The 21689-nt window shown below is 39.6% G+C and overlaps 1 protein-coding gene across 2 annotated transcripts in view; it reads right to left on the bottom strand.

The window, feature by feature from the left end:
• Nucleotides 1-1105: 1105 nt before the first annotated feature.
• Nucleotides 1106-21689, bottom strand: part of Syt14 (synaptotagmin 14) — a 161439-nt gene continuing 140855 nt past the window's right edge. For both annotated transcript variants that reach the window (XM_059280149.1, XM_059280148.1), the window contains 2 exons: nucleotides 6839-7028; nucleotides 1106-2852 (listed from right to left, as the gene is read on the bottom strand). In XM_059280149.1, coding sequence (XP_059136132.1) covers nucleotides 2539-2852; nucleotides 6839-7028 — 504 coding nt within the window. In that variant the 3' untranslated portion in view covers nucleotides 1106-2538. The remainder of the gene's footprint in view (nucleotides 2853-6838; nucleotides 7029-21689) is intronic.

Genomic DNA, 21689 nt, shown 5'->3' with positions numbered 1-21689 from the left:
ATATCACATTTAGAAATTTTACAGAGGAGGAAAAAGCAATCCATGACCTGGAGAAATGCCTTTCTATTCAGTTATGTGAAAAGGCAAGGCACCTTTACCTTTGCATGTACACAGCATGTTATGTTGTGTATGTAGTTATGTGCACACAATTTATAATCATTGAGGACTTGGAAAATGGGATGGAGGGAGGGCTGTTCCTGATGTTAAAAAAAGACTGAGATCATTTCCAGGCCATACATGGAGTGACACTTACACCAGACACCCCTGAGGATCTTTGGGGGGTACACACAGTTCTGGGCAGTCTCCAGAAAGGAGGTTTAACAAACAACAGGTTTTCCTCTCCACACAGTGAAAGCACCAAGCTGGTCTTATAGTGTCCAACTGAACTTTGTTACAAAGAAGACCAGTGACTTTATTAGGAAGACAGCAGTTGTTAGTCATGCAGGTGATTGTTTCAAAGCCAGCAAAAGCTCCCTGTAGCATGGAATGCCTGTACCCAGTCTTCAGTGTAATCTATAGCCTTCTTCACATTTTGCCTTACTATGTTCTTCATTCAATAACTTAAAAAAAGAACTATTTTGCTTCTTGTTCATGGTTTAATTTCTAACCTGACTCACTTTATTTAAAACAACAACAACAACAACAACAACAACAACAACAACTAAACCAAAAACCAATCCTGGAAAACTCACTAATAGAATGATAGAAGGACTTTTTTTTTTTTTTTTTTTAATTTTTGGTTGTGAACCTAGCCTTTAAGTGGCTGAGCCAACTCCTCAGCCCTGACACTTTTTTTTGAATGCAACTTTTTTTTTCACTCTGTAGTCCAGGATGGTCTGGAACTATATAGCCCAGGCTAGCCTCAAACTCACAGCAATCCTTCTGCCTCAGCCTCTCAAGTGCTAGGATTATAGAGATGAGCCACCATGCTGGGCTCTGAAATTTCTGCTTTTAAACTAACTCCACATTTCCTATTTGTATTTTTTTCCTCTTAAAATGCTGTGTTTGAAAGAATAGAGATGCCTTCTTTTAAGCTAAAAATGTAGAAGTTCATGGTCTTCTCTCTCTGTGTGTGTGTGTGTGTGTGTGTGTGTGTGTGTGTGTGTGTGTGTGTGTTTAAGGCCTTTCATACTGCCACATTTTAATAAATCAGTGTGTGGCTCTGCTAGTATGGTACTGATGAGTTCTAGTTCACAGTAACAGTCCAGAGTGCTCAGCTGGGATTGGAACCATGATACAGCTTTTCACTAATTGGTAAATAATACATTTTTGTCTAGTTTAACTAGAAATGAGAAAGAGCAAAAAGAAAATAATTTTATGTACACAAACATACTCTAGTACAGTATATGCATAGAATTTTATGTTAGGTAAGAAGAAAAATTAGAAGAAAATAGCTTATATTATATCCAATTGGCGTATGGTTTCTAAATATGAAAACAAGACAGGAAACTGCTCAGTCACATGTAGGCCAGCACAGTGCACAGCCTCACACGCTGCAGAGTGGGGTAACAACATGGCATTGCCAAGGACCTTCACATCTATGAGTGCTGAAGTCCAAATTTGCAAATACGGCTTCCCAGCTGTGTAAGCAAGGTCAACTTGCATGAAAAGGCACAGAGTGACATCACGCTGAAGATGTCACAAAACACAACACAAATCACTAGAGCACAAGGGATTCCAGAATGATCTTAACTGGATTAAAGCTGAGAACCACAAAGAAATGGTAGTGAGTGAGGACTCCAGGAGCTTCTGTTTTGGTGCTATCTGCTTTACTCCTGTTGAAGACTGGACACTTGGAACAGATAGTCAAAATTCCTTTTAACTAGAATGTCTTCCATTTTCAACAGCTATCTACAGTGTCTGCCACTTCACACAGCTGTAAAGACTGACCACTGAAAGCAATTCCAAATGAGAGCTTTGCTCTACCATTTTCTACACTAGAACACACAGTGTACAAAGGGCTTGAACATAAAGTTTCTGCAGTACAGTCAGAAAAGTTTATAAGGGACCAACGGGACATGGTCTCTTTGGATCAGAAAAAAGAAGGAAATAAAGAAATAAACTTCAAAGAAACCAGCCTTACACTTCCCTTCAGGGAATTTTGCACTTGGGTTTAGAACTATAAAGAAAGGCTGAGGCACAGAGAACATATCTGCAATGAAACTGTCATCAGTGTGAATGACCTTGAGATATGACTGTGATCACTGAGATCTGCCCAAGGACTGGCCATCATAATGCTTTGTGGATAGCATGTGGGTGATGATACATACTGCTGCAATGGAATTTCTGGTTTTAAAATCACAATGTCCATGAGATTCCTAGCTCTTTCACTAAATAAACTTTGAATCAAAAGCTGTTGTTCAGTCTCTGGAGGACTGCTGAGCACTACTGACACCTCCCCCCCTCAGCTCAGCACTGGACGGTCCTTCCTTTTGCAAGGGTGAAGCACTGTGGCAGGGTGCTGACAGGACTCTCCAGGGATGGCTCTTCTGATGGCGACCAGGAAACAACAGCAGTGCTGGTTTACAGCTGCCTTCCTCAGGACTCCAGCAGGGCATGCCACCTGCACACTTGTTGTCCCTTGGACTCCTTCATTGCAGTCCAGTGTCGGAGCTCCTCCTCCCCAGAGCTGTTCAGACCTAAGGAAATCCAGCCTATCATCTCCTTTCTTTTCATGCTGCGCTTGTTATACACAGACAGTATCAGAGTCACATCGGAAAGTTGAAACAAGGCCACTTGAAAAACAAAAGTTTCCTTGTACACCGGGTTTGGCTGCCCTCTGCGGGTGGATGTCTTGCATTTGGACATCTCTTGGCCCATGGAATTCAGCAGTGTTAACTTAACATATGTATCTGAAGGAAGAAAACCAACACACCACAAATATCATTTGAAATAAACTGACAATTTTCTTATGATAAATGCCACCATTAGGTAGTCACGCTTTATAAGGATATGGTGTATACCATGTTTGATGGAAACTGAACTAACTCAATTTTGATGTTAATGCTTATTAAATACATAACAAGTATAGAGAACGCTAAGTTGGATGAAATACTTGGATAGTAGTAACGGCTTAGCCTCACTATTTCTAGGAATGGAATTTAAAGGTATACCTCATAATCCTTCCTTCACCCTCCCACCCCTCACTGGCCTCCCACAACCTCCCCTGCCCATCACCACCCTATTTCACTCCACTAAGCAGGACATCATAGCATTAATAGACACTTAGCAAGCTCAATTAGCCACAACACTACAGCATTCCACTGTTTTCAGAGAGTAGGAATAAACAAACAAATAGAAATGAAGGCAGATGGAAGAGGAAAGGAGGAAGACAAGAATGCAAAGGTGACACCGAAACAGCTTAAGATGAAATGTCAAAAAAATCTCTGCATGGATGTGGTTTTTAAATATATATTGAAAACATTTAAGGGCCCAAATGAAGCCAAATGCTTTAAGGGGTCAATGTTTAGCAAACCAAATAAAACTTTCTTCCAGTTTCATGCAAGAGTACATTTAATGTGCTTTTTTGGGGGTATGGGGGTAGTTAAATACTATTGGGTTTCTTTCAGGCATAATTTAATGTAAAATTTTAAGAATGATATTTAATTATTTTCATCAATTACAAAAACACTGGCATGATGTTTAGTGTACAAAGTGAAATGTAACATTTCAAGGCCTTTTTATATAGGAGATATAGTCTCTCTTTAAAAGACTTTTCAAGTCTGTTAGACTCATGCAAATGATCTCAGCATGTTGATCCATCATGTGTACTTCATATCAAAATTTCAAAGATAATTGCAAAGTTCTCATGAGATCTATTTCTATCATAAATCAAAATACAAAGAAATAAAAAAACTTTTATCTTAAAAAGTTTTGCTCATTTGTTGATATTCTGAATACCACCATCCATAATCAGAGATAAAGTCTAAGTTAGTTTTGTTTAAAATACCACAGATAAAAATGTGCATTGTTTTGGAAACCAACATGGTGGACAGTCTCACTGCTGGCAAGTTTTAGGGCATTTCGTTTTTGCATGAAAAGACAACATCCAATTAGCCTCTACAGGAACTCACCTCGGATTATATAAACCTGTCCACCTATCAAGTGTTTTAGACAACAGAACAGTCCATCTGACAACAGGGGGTGGAAAGCAGTAAAAGAAATAATGACCAGATGTCAATCGTTGGGTGAAAGAGGGTCAAAGGTCAGAATTAAAGAGGAAAACTGCACTTGAGTGGAAAAACACAAAACTTTAGCATTCTTATTCAAGTAGAGGGTTGAACAAAGGGCTGTTTTATAAATTTCATGGAATGAAAAAAATTTAACATCATTGTGTAATCTTAAACAAAAATTACACTGTTTTAAGAGTGGGACATATTTATAATGGTATCTTCTTGGTCTAAAGCACATTGAACATATAGAATCATGCAAATTATCAGGCTATAAAAGATCAAATACAATCATTATAGGATCACTATTATTGTGTTACATTTTAGTTTTACCCATGCAATATTTAGTATTTCAAATAGTCTGATTACTTCCAATATAATCAAGAACTAAATTGTGCAAAATGAAATACAACTGTCAGAATATTTGCTCTTGTGGGTTGCTCCTGTTTCTTGTGGGGGTGGGGGTGGGGGGTTGGGGGTTGATCTGAGGTTACCTGGTTTATAGCAGTTCACAACTTAGACCCTGAGTATCAATGATGGAATAATCTTACAGTTTAGGACATAATGACATAATTGTCTTCAATTTTGCTTTGCAAATATCTTACACGTCTTTTATAAATGCTTTACCTTCATATCATTATTTTAAAAGTTGGCTTTATTTACTTACTAGTGACTTCTTAGCTAACATCACCAACCAACTTGAGGCTGAAGATCTCATTCTAAAGTAATGCCAATTGCTGTCACCCTTTTGCCCCGAGGACAGACTCCATGTTGTAGGTGCCCAACATTCTTAACATGTTTACTATCTCACCTTGCCTTGTGCTCCTTTTGCTCTGAATCTCTGCTCTCTATTTCTATATCACACTATCATTTCATTCTGCTACTTTTTGACATGTCCAATTAAGTATTTGTCAAAATTTATTGAACTGCCAGCTTAAGCGTGAGGCACAGACTAACGCCTGTCTCCTGGTGCAATGTTACACTGTCTTTGGGTCTGTGTCTTGTAGTCAGACAAGCACAGCTGTGGTTGTCATGGCCTCACAAGCTCACATGTCCAGCTGCAAACCTCATTCAGGTTCTCTCCAGCCCTTGGTGGGAAGATTCTTAGTGTATCTACATGAAGACAATCAAGTCAGACTCCCCAGCCTGCTTGTTCTTAGCATGTTCTTTCACACACTCAGTTTTCCTTTTGAAATGAGAAAGTGGATGGTACTAATTCTACTTTTATGTACCTCTGTCAGATCTGATTCTCACAATCACCCTGTTAAGAGACAGAAACTTAACTTTACCTATTAAGAAACAGACTTGTAGGATCAGGCCATTTGTCTATGGAGATCATAATTTTTCTTTTAAAATTTTTAATTACTATTTTATGTGTATGGGCATTTAGCCTGCATGTATGTCTGTGCACCATGTGTGTATCTGGTACCTGCAGAGGCCATAAAAATGAATGGGATTCCCTGGAACTAGAGTTATAGATGGTTGTGAGCTACCTTTCAGGGAAGGTACCTTTCAGGGAATTGAACCTGAGTTCTCTGGAAGAATAACCAGGGCTCTTCACTGCTGAGCTATCTCCTTAGCCTTGCCCTCCAGACTTCTCAATTTAGGGACAGATGTATTCTATGATGTATGAAGTAAGCTTCCCAACATTTCTTGGCACAAACTATTATCTTTTTATGATGTCTCACCTGCATTGAACAATGAATTTTTATGGCATTTAAAAAGTTCCCCTCTGCCTGGCACCCTGATTAGAGTATATTAAGGATGTCTGTGGGAAATCTGTAAACAAATTTAAGCTATTAATCATTCACAATTTCCTTTCAGAGTTTTAGTCCAGGGCACAAACAAGTTTAATTTATAAAAATTTAGAGGAGTTGTTCTGTCCCCATTGAGATCTGGCTCACAGACATCAACAGTTCTGGAGTAGGGGAGGGACAGTTTCTCTGCATTCCCAAACCTACTCCTGTCGTCAGTAGATGGAGAGAGGGCAGAGGAGAGAACACAGTCAGAGCAGACAGATGCCCTTCGCTCCCACTCAGTCCACCTAGGGCAAGCGCTGTCTTGACTTCATTTGTACAGGGAAGGAAAGGGCCTGCTGACTGTGTAGGGTGATGGTTTTTGTGTGTGTTTGTTTTTTGTTTTTGTGTGGTGCTGGTGCTAAAACCTAGGCCTATACATGCTAAGTACATGCTGTATCACTCAACTATATATATCCTTAACACCTATAATTTCAAAGAAGGAGAAAATACTTTCTTCATGAGGTGTTAACAGTAAAAGAAGGGAAATACAGAAGTAGATACATTAGTTCAGAGTACTGCACACAGACAGAAAACACAACATTAACCATTAGCTAACAAAAGCTACACACTTTTCTTAAATACTGCGAAGAGTAGTTACTTTTTAAAACCCTGTAACTTTTTCTGGCATTAAAAGATAATGGCTATAACAGGGATAAATTATTCTTCAGACACTATGAAAACTTAAAATTCCTGTCACCATACAATTAATATTTTGAATTTCACATTTTCTACTTCTCAAATGACTGGAAACAGAAAACATGAAACAGATTGGCTGATGATTCAGTGTTTCATTGTGATTGGTTAAGACTAAAATGATGCGACTCCCCTAAATGCAGAAAGCATTAGGATAAAAATCTTTCTTTCACTCACTGGGTGGTCTGTTTGCTGCCAGGTTTTTGAAGTGGCTGCCTTTGATGACTTCTGCGGACAGTCTTCCAGTGGTGGCGTTGTAAAGGAGCCCAATAAGGATCTCTGGAACGGAGCCATGCTCCAGAGATTGACAGGAGGATGTGCTTTCACCACAGGAGACCTCTGACAAGCTCACCTGTGAGTCACAGCCCTGTAGAGCAAATGTAAAACTGTTACAGTACTTTACAAAACACAGATTACAAAATGTATTGTTGGCTGGGTGTGGTGGTGTGTGCCTTTATTTCCAGAACTCAGGATGCAGAGGCAGGTGGATCTCACTGGTCTACATAACGAATTGCAGGCCAGTCAAAGCTACAGTGAGACCCTGTCTCAAACACCACCACCGACAACTACAACAAACAAAAGAAATAAAATGGCAATGCTGTATGTATTGAAATTACATCATGAAAAAGGGTGCAGGTGCACACCATACTCCCAAACACTCAATTAAAAATAGTCTGCAGACATTTTAGTCAAGTAATAGATGAAGAAATTTTTATATTACTGCATATTTGTAGGCAAATCAGAGACACTTCTTTTAAAACTCTATTTATTGTGTGCACGTGTACATACAAATGCACATGGCCAATATGTATTGAAAGTTACAGAGCAGCTACCAGGGCTGGTCTCTCTTTCCATCATGTGGGTCAAGGGATTGAATGAAAGTCATCAGAGTTGGCAGCAAGAGCCTTTACCCACTTAGCCATCTCAACAACAAGTTTCTTCAACTTATGCATGGTAATGAGATATTTCCTGAAGCTAAAAGATTATTTTCTAAAGAGTTATCAACCTCAAAACATAGGCCACTCTTGGCTGCACAGTGAATTCCAGGCCATCCTGGCTTACATGAGACCTGGCCTCAAAAAATCCTATAACTGATTTCCCTTTTGAAACTGTCATCACCATGGTGGAAATCACAGCCAGTGAAAGCCCTAGTCTTAATAAACAACAATAAAATAATTAGTCATCATAATTTAGAAGAGGAATGGGTAAGATTATCCATTAGATAATCAAATACAAAGGAAATTTGAACAAATTCACAGAACAACTGCAGTTGCACAAAAGTAAAATTTGAAAATATTCACATTGTAAACATATCAGCAACACACCTGAAAATGAAATTTATAAAAAGCAGCATTTGCCGGACAGTGGTGGTGCAAGCCTTTAATCCCAGCACTAGCAAGGCAGAGCCAGGCGGATCTCTGTGAATTCGAGGCCAGCCTGGGCTACCAAGTGAGTTCCAGGAAAGGTGCAAAGCTACACAGAGAAACCATGTCTCGAAAAACCAAAAAAAAAAAAAAAGCAGCATTTATAGACTAGGGCATGGTGGCTCATGCCTGCACCCCAGCACTGCTGAGAAGGCTGAAGAAGGCAGACTGCAAGCTTCAGACTAGCCTGGTCTACACAGTGAGTTCTGTGGTAGGCAAGGCTACATTGTGAGATCTTGTCTCAAACAAACAAACAAACTAGAAGCAAAAGCATTTGCTACAGCATAAAACATAAAATATCTAGAATAAATATAATAAACAACATGCTAGCCTGCAAGGCATCTGCAGAAAACATGAGCATTGCTGAGAAAATGAAAAGTACTCTACCAGATAAGCTCAGCAAATGTGTTAGAGGGCTGGTTTACAACATTCTCCCCTTATCATCTATAGATTAAATGTAATTCCAATAAAAATCTCAACAGATTTCTTTGCATTTTCTTGGCTTCATTAGCAATCAAGGGAATGGAAGTTCAAATCCTGGGATGACAATAAACAGATGAGCAAAAAGAATACCTATTGTGGTGTGGACACAGAGAAGGAGGAACTGTCCCATCCTTGATGGGAGTGTAAGAAGATGCTACTTTCAAAAATGCCAAAGATACATACCCCTGGCTTTGAAATCCTAAAATATATATCCTATATATCTGAAATTTGGATGAAATGGATACATTCTTAGAAAATGACATTTACACACACACACACATCTCCACTGAAGATGTATGCAGTATCACCAAGAGACAAGAAGGAATAATGCCCAGAGAGACACTCCTCACCCCAGACCCAAATGGCAGAACAGATAGATTTTTGGTAAGCTCATACAGTGGTGTATCTCATAGCAGTAAAAACCATTATAATGTTACAAATGTAATTGAAATGTTGGCCCTAGAAGGTCATCCATTAACGTAATTCCATTTGTATGCATTAAAAACAAGCCCAAACCAAACAACCTGGAGGACAACTAGCAAACTAAACCTAGTGCTTCATTAGTATGATGGGTGGTAAGACAAAGAAAAGCAAGAAAGTGATTAATATACACGCAAATTGTGGTTAATTCTAGAGGGGTGTGTTAGACCATCCCAGGGCAATGGCTTTGTTTTTATTTTACCTGTATATATTTGTGATAAATAAGTGATATCATTTCTGTTTTTTTTTTTTACCCATTTTGAAGTGTACTGAGTTTTCATAAGAAAAAAGGTTTAGAAAGGATTGCTTGATATAAGGAAACACACACACACACACACACACACAAAATGGTAAAATTAATATTCAGAATTTTATTTGAAGATTCCCAAAGAAATCCCATGAGTTAGAATAACAGAAATAGAGGAAGGAAATAATGGATGAAAAGATGAAAGAAAGGAAGACAGGAAGGGAGGGAGTAAAAAAGGAAGGGATGGAGGGAGAAGGAAAAGAGGAAGGCTACTCCATATAACAAAGTCATTACAGAAATTTTAAATTTCAAGCCATCTCTCTCTAAGCCAGAGAGATACCTCAGCTGGTAGAGACTTGTGTATGGGAGCTCAGTAACCTGAGTTTGACTCATGAATCCTATATAGTGGCAGGAGAGAATGACTTATGACAGTATGCAGCACACCCACACACAACTGTACGTACACACACACACACACACACACACACACACACACACAAATTTTTTAATCCTAAATTTTTTAATGTTTTGGATAAATCTTCAAATTTAAATCTACTCTTGGCTATGTAAGTGATAGAAAAGAATGAGCACATATCTGAACTACTTGGTCTAGCCTTCAGGAAGATAAAATATCATTTTTTAAATATACCTCAAAATTACAGAATAGGAGGAAAAGGAATACATACCTTATATTCCTAAATCATGGGTAAAGCCCCCATGGTTGGATATGTTTTTCTGACAGTTGGAGAAGAAAATACAATTTTAGTTTCAATCAGGCTATATCATCACTTCTGAAAATGGTGTCAAAAAACATGCTTGAACACACTTGCTGAATTTGTTACACTAGGCTGCATCTGTTACACCCGCAGCATCTGTTAGAACAAAATGTGAACCTAATAGGAAATGTGAACCTATAGCTGCCTGTCAGCCTGACCACAATGTCACCAGGAATGCTTCTGAAGGAGATAAACACCTCTCTGGCCATGTTATTGCCTTGAAAATTCCTACTGCTGAGCCCAACAGGATGAGTGATAAGATCCTCAATGATCACATTTTATTTGAGTCAGCCTTAGCGTAACACAACAGCACTTACATCGCAAAAAAGCTGTACTCTATAAGAGTTCATTCTGCATTCCACCTTAGAGAAAGTGGTAAGTTGATGGCTTCTGTATCAGTGCCTATCTGAGATGGGGAGTCTCCAAGGAGCCCACTGAGACTGAAAAATGGAGAAGCAGCACACAGAGTGAGGGGCAAGAGCAGACTTCACACTGCTCCTCATTCATTCTACCTTTGGTAATCTCTACAGACCCTGTCATGAATTTAGAACAGGGCTTTGCCTAGGTCCCAGTAACTGTAGGTGATTAATCCAGAGCCACACAAATTTGAACCAATACTAAGCTGGTGTAAATGAATGGTACCATAGGCTCCCAAAAGTAAAAAATCCCCCATCTTGCATAAGACTTTATTTTTAATATTTCCTCTTCTTCCTGGAATCTTTTTGCCAGAGGGTGAAGGATTATTATCAGTTCCATGAGGAGAGGAAAAAAAATCTTAAAATTTCAGACAGATAAGTGAACTCTATAAAGTATTAACTTTATCCAGAATCAATGCCCATGGCCTTAATGGTGCTTATATAGGTTTAAATCAAGTAAACATCTAGAATAGCCATTTGATGAACAATACAATTCCTACAGAGTAAACATACTGGGATTCCCATTGACACTAAGTAGATTCTAGCTTACTTGTAACTACTTACACTCAAAATTTTAAGGTTGAAACTGAACTGTATAATAATTAATGTAAATTTGAATAATCTCTGTTGAATTTATTCTCACTATGGCTGGAAGACAGCATTCAGATTCCAATTTTATTTATATATGAAAATTTTTCATTACACTGAAAATGGGTGATGGGGGCACCAAGGGCAATGCCAAGTAAGACAAGCGTGTCACCTGTGACAACCAGAGATGATTTCAGGAAAGAGTGAGCAGGCAGGCCTGCTGGGGAAACACCCACGGGAGCTGCAAAGGAGAGCAGCAGAAGGTGGTCTAAGCCTGAGTGGGGCTGGAAGCCAGTATGCCTAAAACTGGGCTGTATTGGTGTAATTCAGGTTGTAAGTGACCAAATGCCTAGACTCAAGAAACTCAGCTGGTCCAGGCTTCAACTTCCATCACAGGACCCAGTTTTCCCTCCTCTCTTCCTCAGGCTTGTCCCCTACACTTGGTTTCATTTTCAGGCACTCTCCTTATTGGTTGTCAGGTGGTTTCTGGCAGTTCTGTGAGTTCTGTTCAAAAGTGAACAGCTTTTGGAGAGCTTGAGACTTGCAGGACTGGATATTCAGGGACAGGAAGTCACTCCAAGAGTTTGGAAGAAAGTGTGTTATGGGTTGAACATGGTCCCCACTCCCAACTTATGCAGGAGTTTAAACTCCAATGTTATAAATTAATGATATAAGAGTGTGGTGTTTAGGGGTGATTATAATAGGTCATTCGGGTAAAACCCTCAAGACTAAATTCTAGTGTCTTTGTAAGGAGAGGAAAAAGACACTCCCTTCCCCACAAAACACACAAATTTGAACCATGATGTACTGTAGCCAAGAGGGACCCTCACGGAGCCTGGACCATGCTGATTGGTCTTTCCATCTCCAAAATTATGAGCTAAACACATCGCTTTTCTATACTAATGCCGTGAGCATTTTATTATAGTAACAAAATTGGACCAATGCAGTTGCAGACTGGTACCTCAAATTAAAATCTGGGTACTATGGCTATAAGAGAAAGATATGGATGCTTGACCACTAAAGCATGTTCAACTGAGTCATCTGCCCCTGCTTCCCTCTCACTTTGTGGGGACCATTACCCATACTCTGAGGAGGGTGATGCTCCAGTTGGGATGACCTCCTTCAGGCTCCTTGCTGGGCTGAGTGTGTGTGTGTTATTAGCCAAGCAAGAGGAAAAGATGGAAAAGAGCCTAGTGGTTCAGGGCTGTCATCCCAGCTTCTCAGGAGGCTGAAGCAGGGGGATAGCAAGTTCAAGGTCTGCCTGAGTTAAAGTGGGGCCAAGGCTTACTTGGGCAGTTTAGACCCCATCTTAAATGGTGGCATACTCCTTTAATCCCCAGCACTCATTATCCTCTACCTTACCAGTGCTGAGATTAGAATTGTGTACCACCATGTCTGGCTTTTCTAGTACTACTATAAATAAATTTAAGACCAAACATTTGGGTATAGTATTGTTAGAAGTATACTCCACAAGATGAACAATGCTTTTACTTTTCATTATAAATATTCTGAACTTCTGCCATGTCTTATTCTCTAATCCAGGGTTAACTCAAAATGCTTTTAATTTGTGTGTGTTGGGAAACATAGGTCTGGGTGGGGAATGGCCTCTTTTTTTTTTTTTTTTTTACCTCATCTCTACCCTGCAATTGCGATGTTTTAGCTTTCTGATCTGTCACTCAGCACACATGCTCCATGCCTGGGTGGGCTGCTCCTGCTGTATGCAGTGTTCCTCCCCAGGCTATACATGGTAATCCCTCTACCTATTCCAGGACTTAATGCACAATCACACTCCTGACCCTTATCTTGAACTTCCATTTAAACAGTACCTTGTCCCACATGCCTTTCCTATTGCTTCTCCCCCTTCCCCAGTACTTTCCAATGCTTGCACACCACATACCCACTGCAATATTGTTACATGCCCTCTCCCTTTCTTGGAGATACATTCCATATAGGATAAAATTCCTTTCTCATTAATGTATACCAAAAACCTAGAACATCTGGCAAATATGCTTGGCACTTTAGAGGTTTTTGTTGAACAATTTTCTAATTTCATTACAATGTTGTCAAAGAGTGAAGTTTTTACGATAGTGGTTCATGATATTTGGAGAATTCCCTGTGGAGTAGCATATGCTTGGCTTTTATGAATGTTCTGTGGCTATTTAAAGAAAACACATATTTTAGACTATTGGCAGAGGTTGGACAAGTGTACATTAAGTTGAATCTATTCTGTTGCTGAAATCATGTGTCCTTGCCAGTGCTTTCCTGCCTAACCCACCTCTGCTTATACAGACTTTTCTACACATTTAATAGTCTCTTGGCTCACCACTGTCTCTTCTATTTCATTCCTTCGTTTGAACTTAATGTGTTCCTTACAAAGGTATGCTATAGTCATTATTTGAACAATGATCTATGAGTGGAAAATCTCTTGGTTGCCTGGAAATACTTGGACTTTCCTCTCCATGTTGAGTGATGATTTAGATGGCATGAGAATGGGAGTTTCTAGTTACTCTGCACCCCTGCATGGTCTTTGCCTTCCTCAAGGCTGTTGAGAAGCCCGTGGTAGTAACTGCTGTTCCCTCACATGTTCCCTGTACTATTTTTCTTCTGTCTTTGGAGTTTCATTATTTGACTGCTGTTTTCCTGGATGTGGAGCAATTTCAATATTCCTACTTGGGCTCATGTTTTCTCCATCTAATGATCTGTCCATTTTCATATCTTGTTTCTCATTCTGAAGTTCTTCTCAGAAAATATGCTCAGCATTTTCATTCTACCCTTCAAATTCCTTAAGCCTTCTAATTCCTTAAAATGTACTCTTTTCATTTAATATGTGTGCATGTGTGTTCCTGTATGAGTGCACAGCCACAGTATATATGTAGAGGTTAGAGTACATACAACCCTGATGTCAGTCTGATCTTCCACTTACAAAGTCAGGGTCTCTTGTTCATTGCTCTATATGCCAGGCCATTTTCCCTCTCTACTTCCCATGTCACTGTGGGAGTACTGAGGATCTGAACTCAAGTCCTCACGCTTGCATGGCAGCACTCTACCCACTGAGCCATCTGATTGGGTTTTAAGGACTTACTCATTCTTGAGGTTCCAGTTGCTCATTGGTTGAGTCTCTTCTCACAATACTGTCATCTTCTCTCCATTTCTTCTCTTATCTCTTTATTCCTTCCTTGATGGCCTGCTGTTTTCTAGAAATGTCCCCAGAGTGTTAGGTGAATTATAGAGTGCCCAAACACTGTTCTTCTGGAGTTGCTGCTGTCATTCAGTAGGTCATTTCTTCAGGCTTAAACTTTTCAAAGTGTAAATTCACTTCCCATGGACTTACTTCTACGGGAATTTTGTATATCGTAAGTTTGGCTTCTTTAATGGCAATAAAAACAACTTTACTCAGGAATAAAAGCAGTGGGGACAGTACCCATCACAAAAACCAATTCATCAATTACACTGCAGCAATTAATACAATATTTATATTCTCAGGCTGTTCAGTAAATTTTTTGTTTTGCTTTGACTACATAGCTCAGGTTGGCCTGGAACTCACTATTAAAGGTCAGGCTCCTCAAACTCAAAAGGACCGGCCTTCCTCTGCCTCCCCAGTGCTGGGATTAGAGGTGTGCGCCATCATGCCCAGCTGTTCAATAAAAACATCCCATAATTCCAATTTATTTGTGAATGAATTTTATTTGTGACTTGTAGTAGAATATTATTTTAAGGTATGTTACTTTTATTTGTTGCATTTGTTTAACTCTGTGAAGCTGTATTACTGCGCCTGTGTAAAACACCTGATGGTCTAATAAAGAACTGGCCAACAGCAAGGCAGGAGAAAGAATAGGTGGGGCCAGCAGGCAGAGAGAATATATAGAGAGAAATCTGGGAGATCTAGGAGCCAGAGAAGGAGGGCAGCCACCCAGGAACACAGCAAGCCATGGAGTAAGAAACAAAGAATGGCATACAGGAATAGAAATGGAAAAGCCCAGAGGCAAATGGTAAAGAGGATAAGTTAAGAAAACCTGGCTAGAAACTAAGCCAAGCTAAGGCTGGGCATTTATAATTAAGAATAAGCCTCCATGTATGAATTTATTTGGGAGCTGGGTGGCAGGCCCCCCAAAAGAGTAAAAACCAACAACAGTGACTGCATTCTCATAGTTGCTGAAACAATAAAGTAACAACAAAATAGCTATTTGGAAATGCTCAGCCAGAAGCCTGTGGAGAGCCTGTTCTGTGCATGACACAATAATGTGGAGATGGGCTAGTTTCAAGGCAGAATAGGACCAAATGCTCGGGGGGGGGGGGGGGGGGGACCGGGGTTATGCAGGAAAAATCAATGTGTGAGAGAAATTCTGGCTTACAAAAGTATATCTCTGAGAATTTGAGGTTGGCTTTAGAGGGACATCAAAAGGAACAAGAAAGGCATGTCAAACAAGGACAGTTAAGCCTCAGAGTAGGTAGGTGAGCACTTCCACCAGACTCTGCACTGTAGCCTAAGTGCTGTTCTCACTGCTTCTTCACAGGCCAAGACTCTCAGGCAGATCCCATGTTACTTACAGCATCTGAACCTCACTAGGCACTTCTTAAGCTGAAGACTGGAGGGTGTGAATGCTGATGGACAGAGCATGGAGAGAAAGCTGTATGCATGTGCAGGAGCAAGAGAAGCATTCTGACTTGGCCTGGAACACTCAGATCTGTCATGAGAAACAGAGGAGGTTCACACAGCAAGGCTGAGTGTCCAGACAGGGATCCCAAGTCCTTAGCTATGCTATTAACAGATGCCTTCACTACAGAGGGTCCCCAAGGCCTACCTTCACATATATTTTACACCTCAAGGAAAAAAACCCTGCAACTTTTATTTAGTAGTAAAACAAACAATCTGTGTTTTGCACTTGTGAGGTGGCAGTAAGAGGATCAGAAGCTCAAGGTCATCTTCAGCTATACACTGAGTTCAGGGATACATGAGACCCATCTCAAAACAAAACAAAACAAAATAGAAAAAAATGTATTACAATTAGCCTTGAAGATCTGGACATGGTATAGCAGAAATAATCATACAGGATTCCTGTCACTAGCAGTTCTAGCATATTCAGGAACTAAGATTCTTGCTCTAAGGTTAGAATACTAGACTTGACTTCCTGTCCTATATGGTCCATTATATTCCTAAATGAAAAAGCTTCCTTTCTGAGATTTGCAACACAGGCTGGCTACTAAGTTAGTATAGCTCTGTCCTCCAGACATGACTTCATGGACACAATGGAGGGTGAACTCATTTAAACTGGGCACTGAATTTATACAGTGGGCTACAATTGGTTATTCCTGTACAGGTTGGTATATTCTTTTAAAATTTTATTTTTATTTTTAATTATGTGTGTTTGATATATGAATGTAAGTGCCTCAAGCTGGAGCTATAGGTGGTTATGAGCCACCTGACATGGTTGCTGGGAGCCAAACTTTGGTCCCCTGCAAGAGCAGTGTGTGTTGTTAGCTGCTAAGTCACATCTCCAGACTTTAGGTGGTATATTTTAAATGCACAGAGTATTTCTATTAATGAATGTTTTAAATGAGATTATCTGAATCCGTGTGATATGTTTTTAATATTATAAAGTGAATTCAAATGGCAATTAGACTATGATGTCTCTGGACAACTCCCAAACATTATTTATATTTTAGATGATACTGTTAACCGTAACTGTACTTTCTGGACTCTACTGGATTTCATTTTTAAAATATGACTTTAGTTATTTAAAATAGAAGATACAAGCAATATGGGACATGAGTGAATAATAGGAGAAGCAGCATAGTGTAAGGTAAGCAAATGTAGGACACAGGTTTCTAAGTCTACACATTGCACACTGGGACTCTAGTGAGTAATTAGCATCTTCATGCTTCAGTTTACCTGAAAGGTGTGGAACAGCGGTATCTACTGCCTTTGTCATTACACTACTTGCCAACATACTAGAAAGTAGCAAAACATTTGTATCAGATTCAATATGCTACCCTTTCTACCATGGAATAAACATTTTCCTGACATTTACTTAACTAACAAATATTTGGAGGCTGCAGAATAAGGAGTTGAAATTATCATTTCTAATCCACCAGTGTAAATCAGCATTTCCTCTAAGTTGCACAATGAAAATTAAAGGAGTGGACAGGATTAAATATCAGTGGTGCAATGACACTAAAGTGCACTACTCACAGTTGTGCAATGGCAAGCTCCCAAGAGACTGAGCTTTTGTGCAAGCTCTAAAACTCTGCCTGTGTGACCTTGGTATGTTGTAAGATTTCACCAAGGTTCAATTTTCTCATCTGTAAATGCAAGGCAGCCATAGTACTTTCTGGAAATTTTTCTTCTAAATTTTTTTGTTTGTTTAAAGTAAGCCCATTATTTTCAGCGTTTAATATACATAAATACTATAAAGTACTATTTCTTTTAGTAAAATATCACTTTATTTGCTTTACACAGTTGGGTTATAAATCATATCTCATTTGACATAAAGGGATTTTATGCTTGAAAATGCCCCTACCACAGGAAATTGATATCTTGTTTCTGAATGGTCAAGTGATCAAAATTTAAATATTCTAAGATTGTGCTGCCCCCTGTTGACCCAGTCTCTTTAAAATATGTAGAGTCTTCTGAGAATGGAGCACTTTTGTTCCTTAGTATTATTATAGGTAAGTAACCCCATAGATGATCATCATAATAAAATGTAGATGGTAAAATCCTGAATACAGCTCTAGACAGCATGTGGTATTACTGCAATCAGTGGTGGATGGTGAGAACAAAGGAGCAGTAGTCATAGCTGCCCCATCCACAGAAGCCCATGGTCGCTGTTTAAAGTAATGCTGACACCTGCTGGAAAACAGGTGGTAGGCTCAACTCTGCAATGATCAATTCTCAATTCTTCCAGTAAACTGGCAGCATATGGATCTTGAGCTCCCCACATTAGAAGAACATTTGTATTTTTGGTGTTGCAAAGTGTTTGTAATGGTCTGAAAGAAAATGGTCCCCATAGGGAGTGGCACTATTGGGAGGTGTGGCTTTGTTAGAGGAAGTATGTCACTGTGGGGGTGGGCTTTAAGGTCTCTTATGCTCAAGCTACAGAGAGTGTGGACAGAGTCCACTTCTGCTGCCTGCAGATCAAGATGTAGGTCTCTCAGCTTTCTCCAGCACCATGTCTGCCTGCGCACCACCATGTCCCACCATGATGATAATGGACTGAACCTCTGAAACTGTAAGCCAACCCCAATGAAATGTTTTCCTCTATAAGAGTTGCCATGGTCACGGTGTCTTTTCACAGCAATAAAATCCTGAGACAGTGTTAAAATTGTATTTTCTATGAATTAGCTTGCAAATCTTGGGCATCCTCTTTCACTTGCACCCAATTGAAATTGGGGAAATTTCAATTTCAATGCAAGTGAAAATTGGGGAAATTTTCCTCTAGGAATCATTTTTTGAAAAGCAAACACATTTTTATTTATTTACTTTTCATTAGTTAAACCCATGAGGAGTATAGCATCACACAGATTCTGTGTCCACTGGTCTGTGTAGGAATGCTGTTTCAGAATTGGGCACGATCTGTTACACGGGCCTGAGTTACATTTCCCCATATCACTTGGGCTTTTTCTGCTTTACTACCTTTGGTCACTGTGCTGTTTTTTGTTTTGTTTTGTTTTTATCTACAGCAGCACATCTTTGCCCACATAGAACTGGGTTTCATCTCCAGCATAACCTTTATTTTAAGAAGAGCTGTGTGCTTTCTTTGGTTCCACTGCCATGCCCCACAACCTTCTAGGCATGCCTACTTTCTAGAAGTTCTGTTTTCAGCAGGCCTACACATGCTCTAAGATGGTGGAAAGAGTCTAGAAAGTATTTTAAAGCCAGGTGTGATGACATATACCTGCAATCCCAGCATTTGGGAGGCTGAGGAAGCAAGACTGTGTAGTTGAGGTCACAGTGACACTGTCCCAAGAAGCAAACACAAAGGGAGGAAAGCATCACAAACTCTTTGGTAGGCTTCACCTGCTAGTGAGAGACGAGAATAGCTTCATAGAAGTTCTATCTGTTATGGAGTCCTACTGAGCATTTGCCTACTATGGAGCACTAGGGAGTCCTGAAAGCACTTGCCTAATGAAGGTCTAGCTGCCTGCCGTCCTAACTTCGAATCCTTGTTCCTATCTTGCCCAGTTGTAAGATTATATGAGGCAACATATAGTGACTTCAAAATACATAACTATATGATTTTATTTCCATAATATATTGGCATCATAGCTATCTTTGCCTCATTCTATGCTTCTTGTGTACCATACTATGCATCCTCCCATGGGTGTATACGGAGGAAGTGGGGGGAGGTGTTTAGAAAGCAGACATGACAGAATTCTTCTATGCTCAGTCAGGCTTCCTCCATGGCCATACCATCTGTTATTTCTGATTCTCTGAATTTTTTGCCTTGGTTGGCTCCTCTGATCATCTCAGGTCTTCCTTAACGGGATAACTGGGGGGATCAGATTATTACATCCTACTTGCCAATCCCCATGCCAAAGTGAAAAGACTAGACATGAGTAAACTATACTTCCACAAAACTGGCCTTGATAGTGACACATCTCTACTCAAAATACTTGATGCCAGAACAGTAAAGTAAGCACTTCTCAAAGTACTCTGCTCTACACAAGCATCTTAAGCATCAGCAAAAAACTGTGAAATAAACTTTTTCAGCAATCTGAGCTAACAAAAAACTAGCAGTCTGAGAAGTGTTTTCACAAGGAAAATAACTGATTACCATAAGAACAATAAGCTTCACAGCACTTAAAATTTAGTTCCCTAGTTTGCCATCTTAAAAAGTGGGAGCCTCCCAAGCTGGGAAGACACTGAGCAGGAGAGATGGGTTGGAAAGACCAGCAGCCTTCTCAGAGAACTGTCCTGACTCAACTTGCTTCACAGTTTCCAGAAAGGGTCTATGCTCAAGGTTTGGTCTCTATCTTACTTGGCTTTGAGTTTGAGCTATATGACTCAAAAGCTGTATCCTTCAGGCAAAGGCTGGTTACAATTCCTGGGACTGTTTAAAGCTGTAACTACCAAGGGGGTATTTCCAGCTGAAGGTAATAGGAGGCACATGAAAATAAGAGGAAAATTTGTGGAATGAACTATTTTAACAAGCTCTAAAATCTTCAACACCTTTTTAGGGATCCAGAGGTCAATGTACACAGGTAAGGCTGTGCACATGCCCAAACCAAGGAAAGGTCCTCACTTCCAGCTGACCTGAGGCACTGTGCATTCAGGAAGTGAAAGCTAAGGCAGTTATAAACTGGCCTTAGGAACATTAAAGGTATATTACAACACACGTAGCTCCATAAAATGCTTGGAGAATTAATGATTCAAGGATTTTAGGAAATATCAGTCCAATCATTAGCTGACTACCAATGTAACCAGAGTCCAGCAAATGCACATGATAAACAATAGACTTTACAGAATTAATCTGTCTTCAAACAAAAAGTAGCAATAATGAGGGAAAAAAGCAACAATAAACTGGGAGATACATTTATAGATGTAGTCTTTTTTGTTTGTTTGTTTGTTTTTCGAGACAGGGTTTCTCTGTGTAGCTTTGCGCCTTTCCTGGAACTCACTTGGTAGCCTAGGTTGGCCTCGAACTCACAGAGATCCGCCTGGCTCTGCCTCCCGAGTGCTGGGATTAAAGAAAGGCGTGTGCCACCACCGCCCGGCTTTGTAGTCTTTTTATAACACTTAAATTTCCATTTTTTTTTTAAACAAGAAAAAGGTTACAAGACATAAAAACGAAACAAAACACCAAAACCTCAGCAGAAACTGTGGAAGACCAGAAATAGGCTTCAGAAGAGAAGTATATATCAGAAATTTTATTTTTCTTTTGTAAATAAAAAAATTAAATTATGTACATATTTGCGGGTTTGTGTACATGAGTGCAGTGCCCATGGAGGGTACAGGATCCCCTCAAGCTTTAGTAACAGGTGATTGTTAGCCACCCTGTGTAGGTGCTAGGAACTGAACTTGCATCCTCTACAAACACAGCCCGCACTTTCAACTTCTGAGCCATCTCTCCAGCTCCTAAATCAGATCTTTTAATCATGTTAAAAAAAAACGAAAATAGCTAACAGAAACCACATAAATACAGAACATTTATAAAGAGATGTAAATGACTTAAAAAAAAAAAGCCAAATGAAAACTTTGGATTTGAAAAGTATAACTGAGATGAGAAATTCAATAAAGAGATCAACAGCATTGAATTGGAAGGTTACATAATTGAGAATTTCCAGCCTAAGACTGAGAAAAAACAAGAGATTACTGCTTTAAAGGCCTGTGAGAGACATCATCAAGCATAACATATCCGAATTCTGGGAGGAAGGAAGAGAAGGTACAGAAGACATCTCAAAAAAATATGATTGAAAACATCCCAATTTGATGAAACGCATCTGTGATGGTTTGAATGATAATGGCCTCATAGGCTCCTCATATATTTGAGTACTTGGTCCCTAGTTAGTGGAACTGTTTGAGAAGGATTAGGAGTTATGGCCTTGTTGGAGGAGCTGTGTCACAGAGCAGGCTTGGAGGCTTCAAAAGATCCCCACCATTCTCAGTGTCTCTCTATT

This window comes from Peromyscus eremicus, chromosome 15 (genome assembly GCF_949786415.1).
Source record: "Peromyscus eremicus chromosome 15, PerEre_H2_v1, whole genome shotgun sequence".
NCBI classification, from domain to species: domain Eukaryota; kingdom Metazoa; phylum Chordata; class Mammalia; order Rodentia; family Cricetidae; genus Peromyscus; species Peromyscus eremicus.
This window is presented reverse-complemented; position numbering and strand designations above follow the sequence as displayed.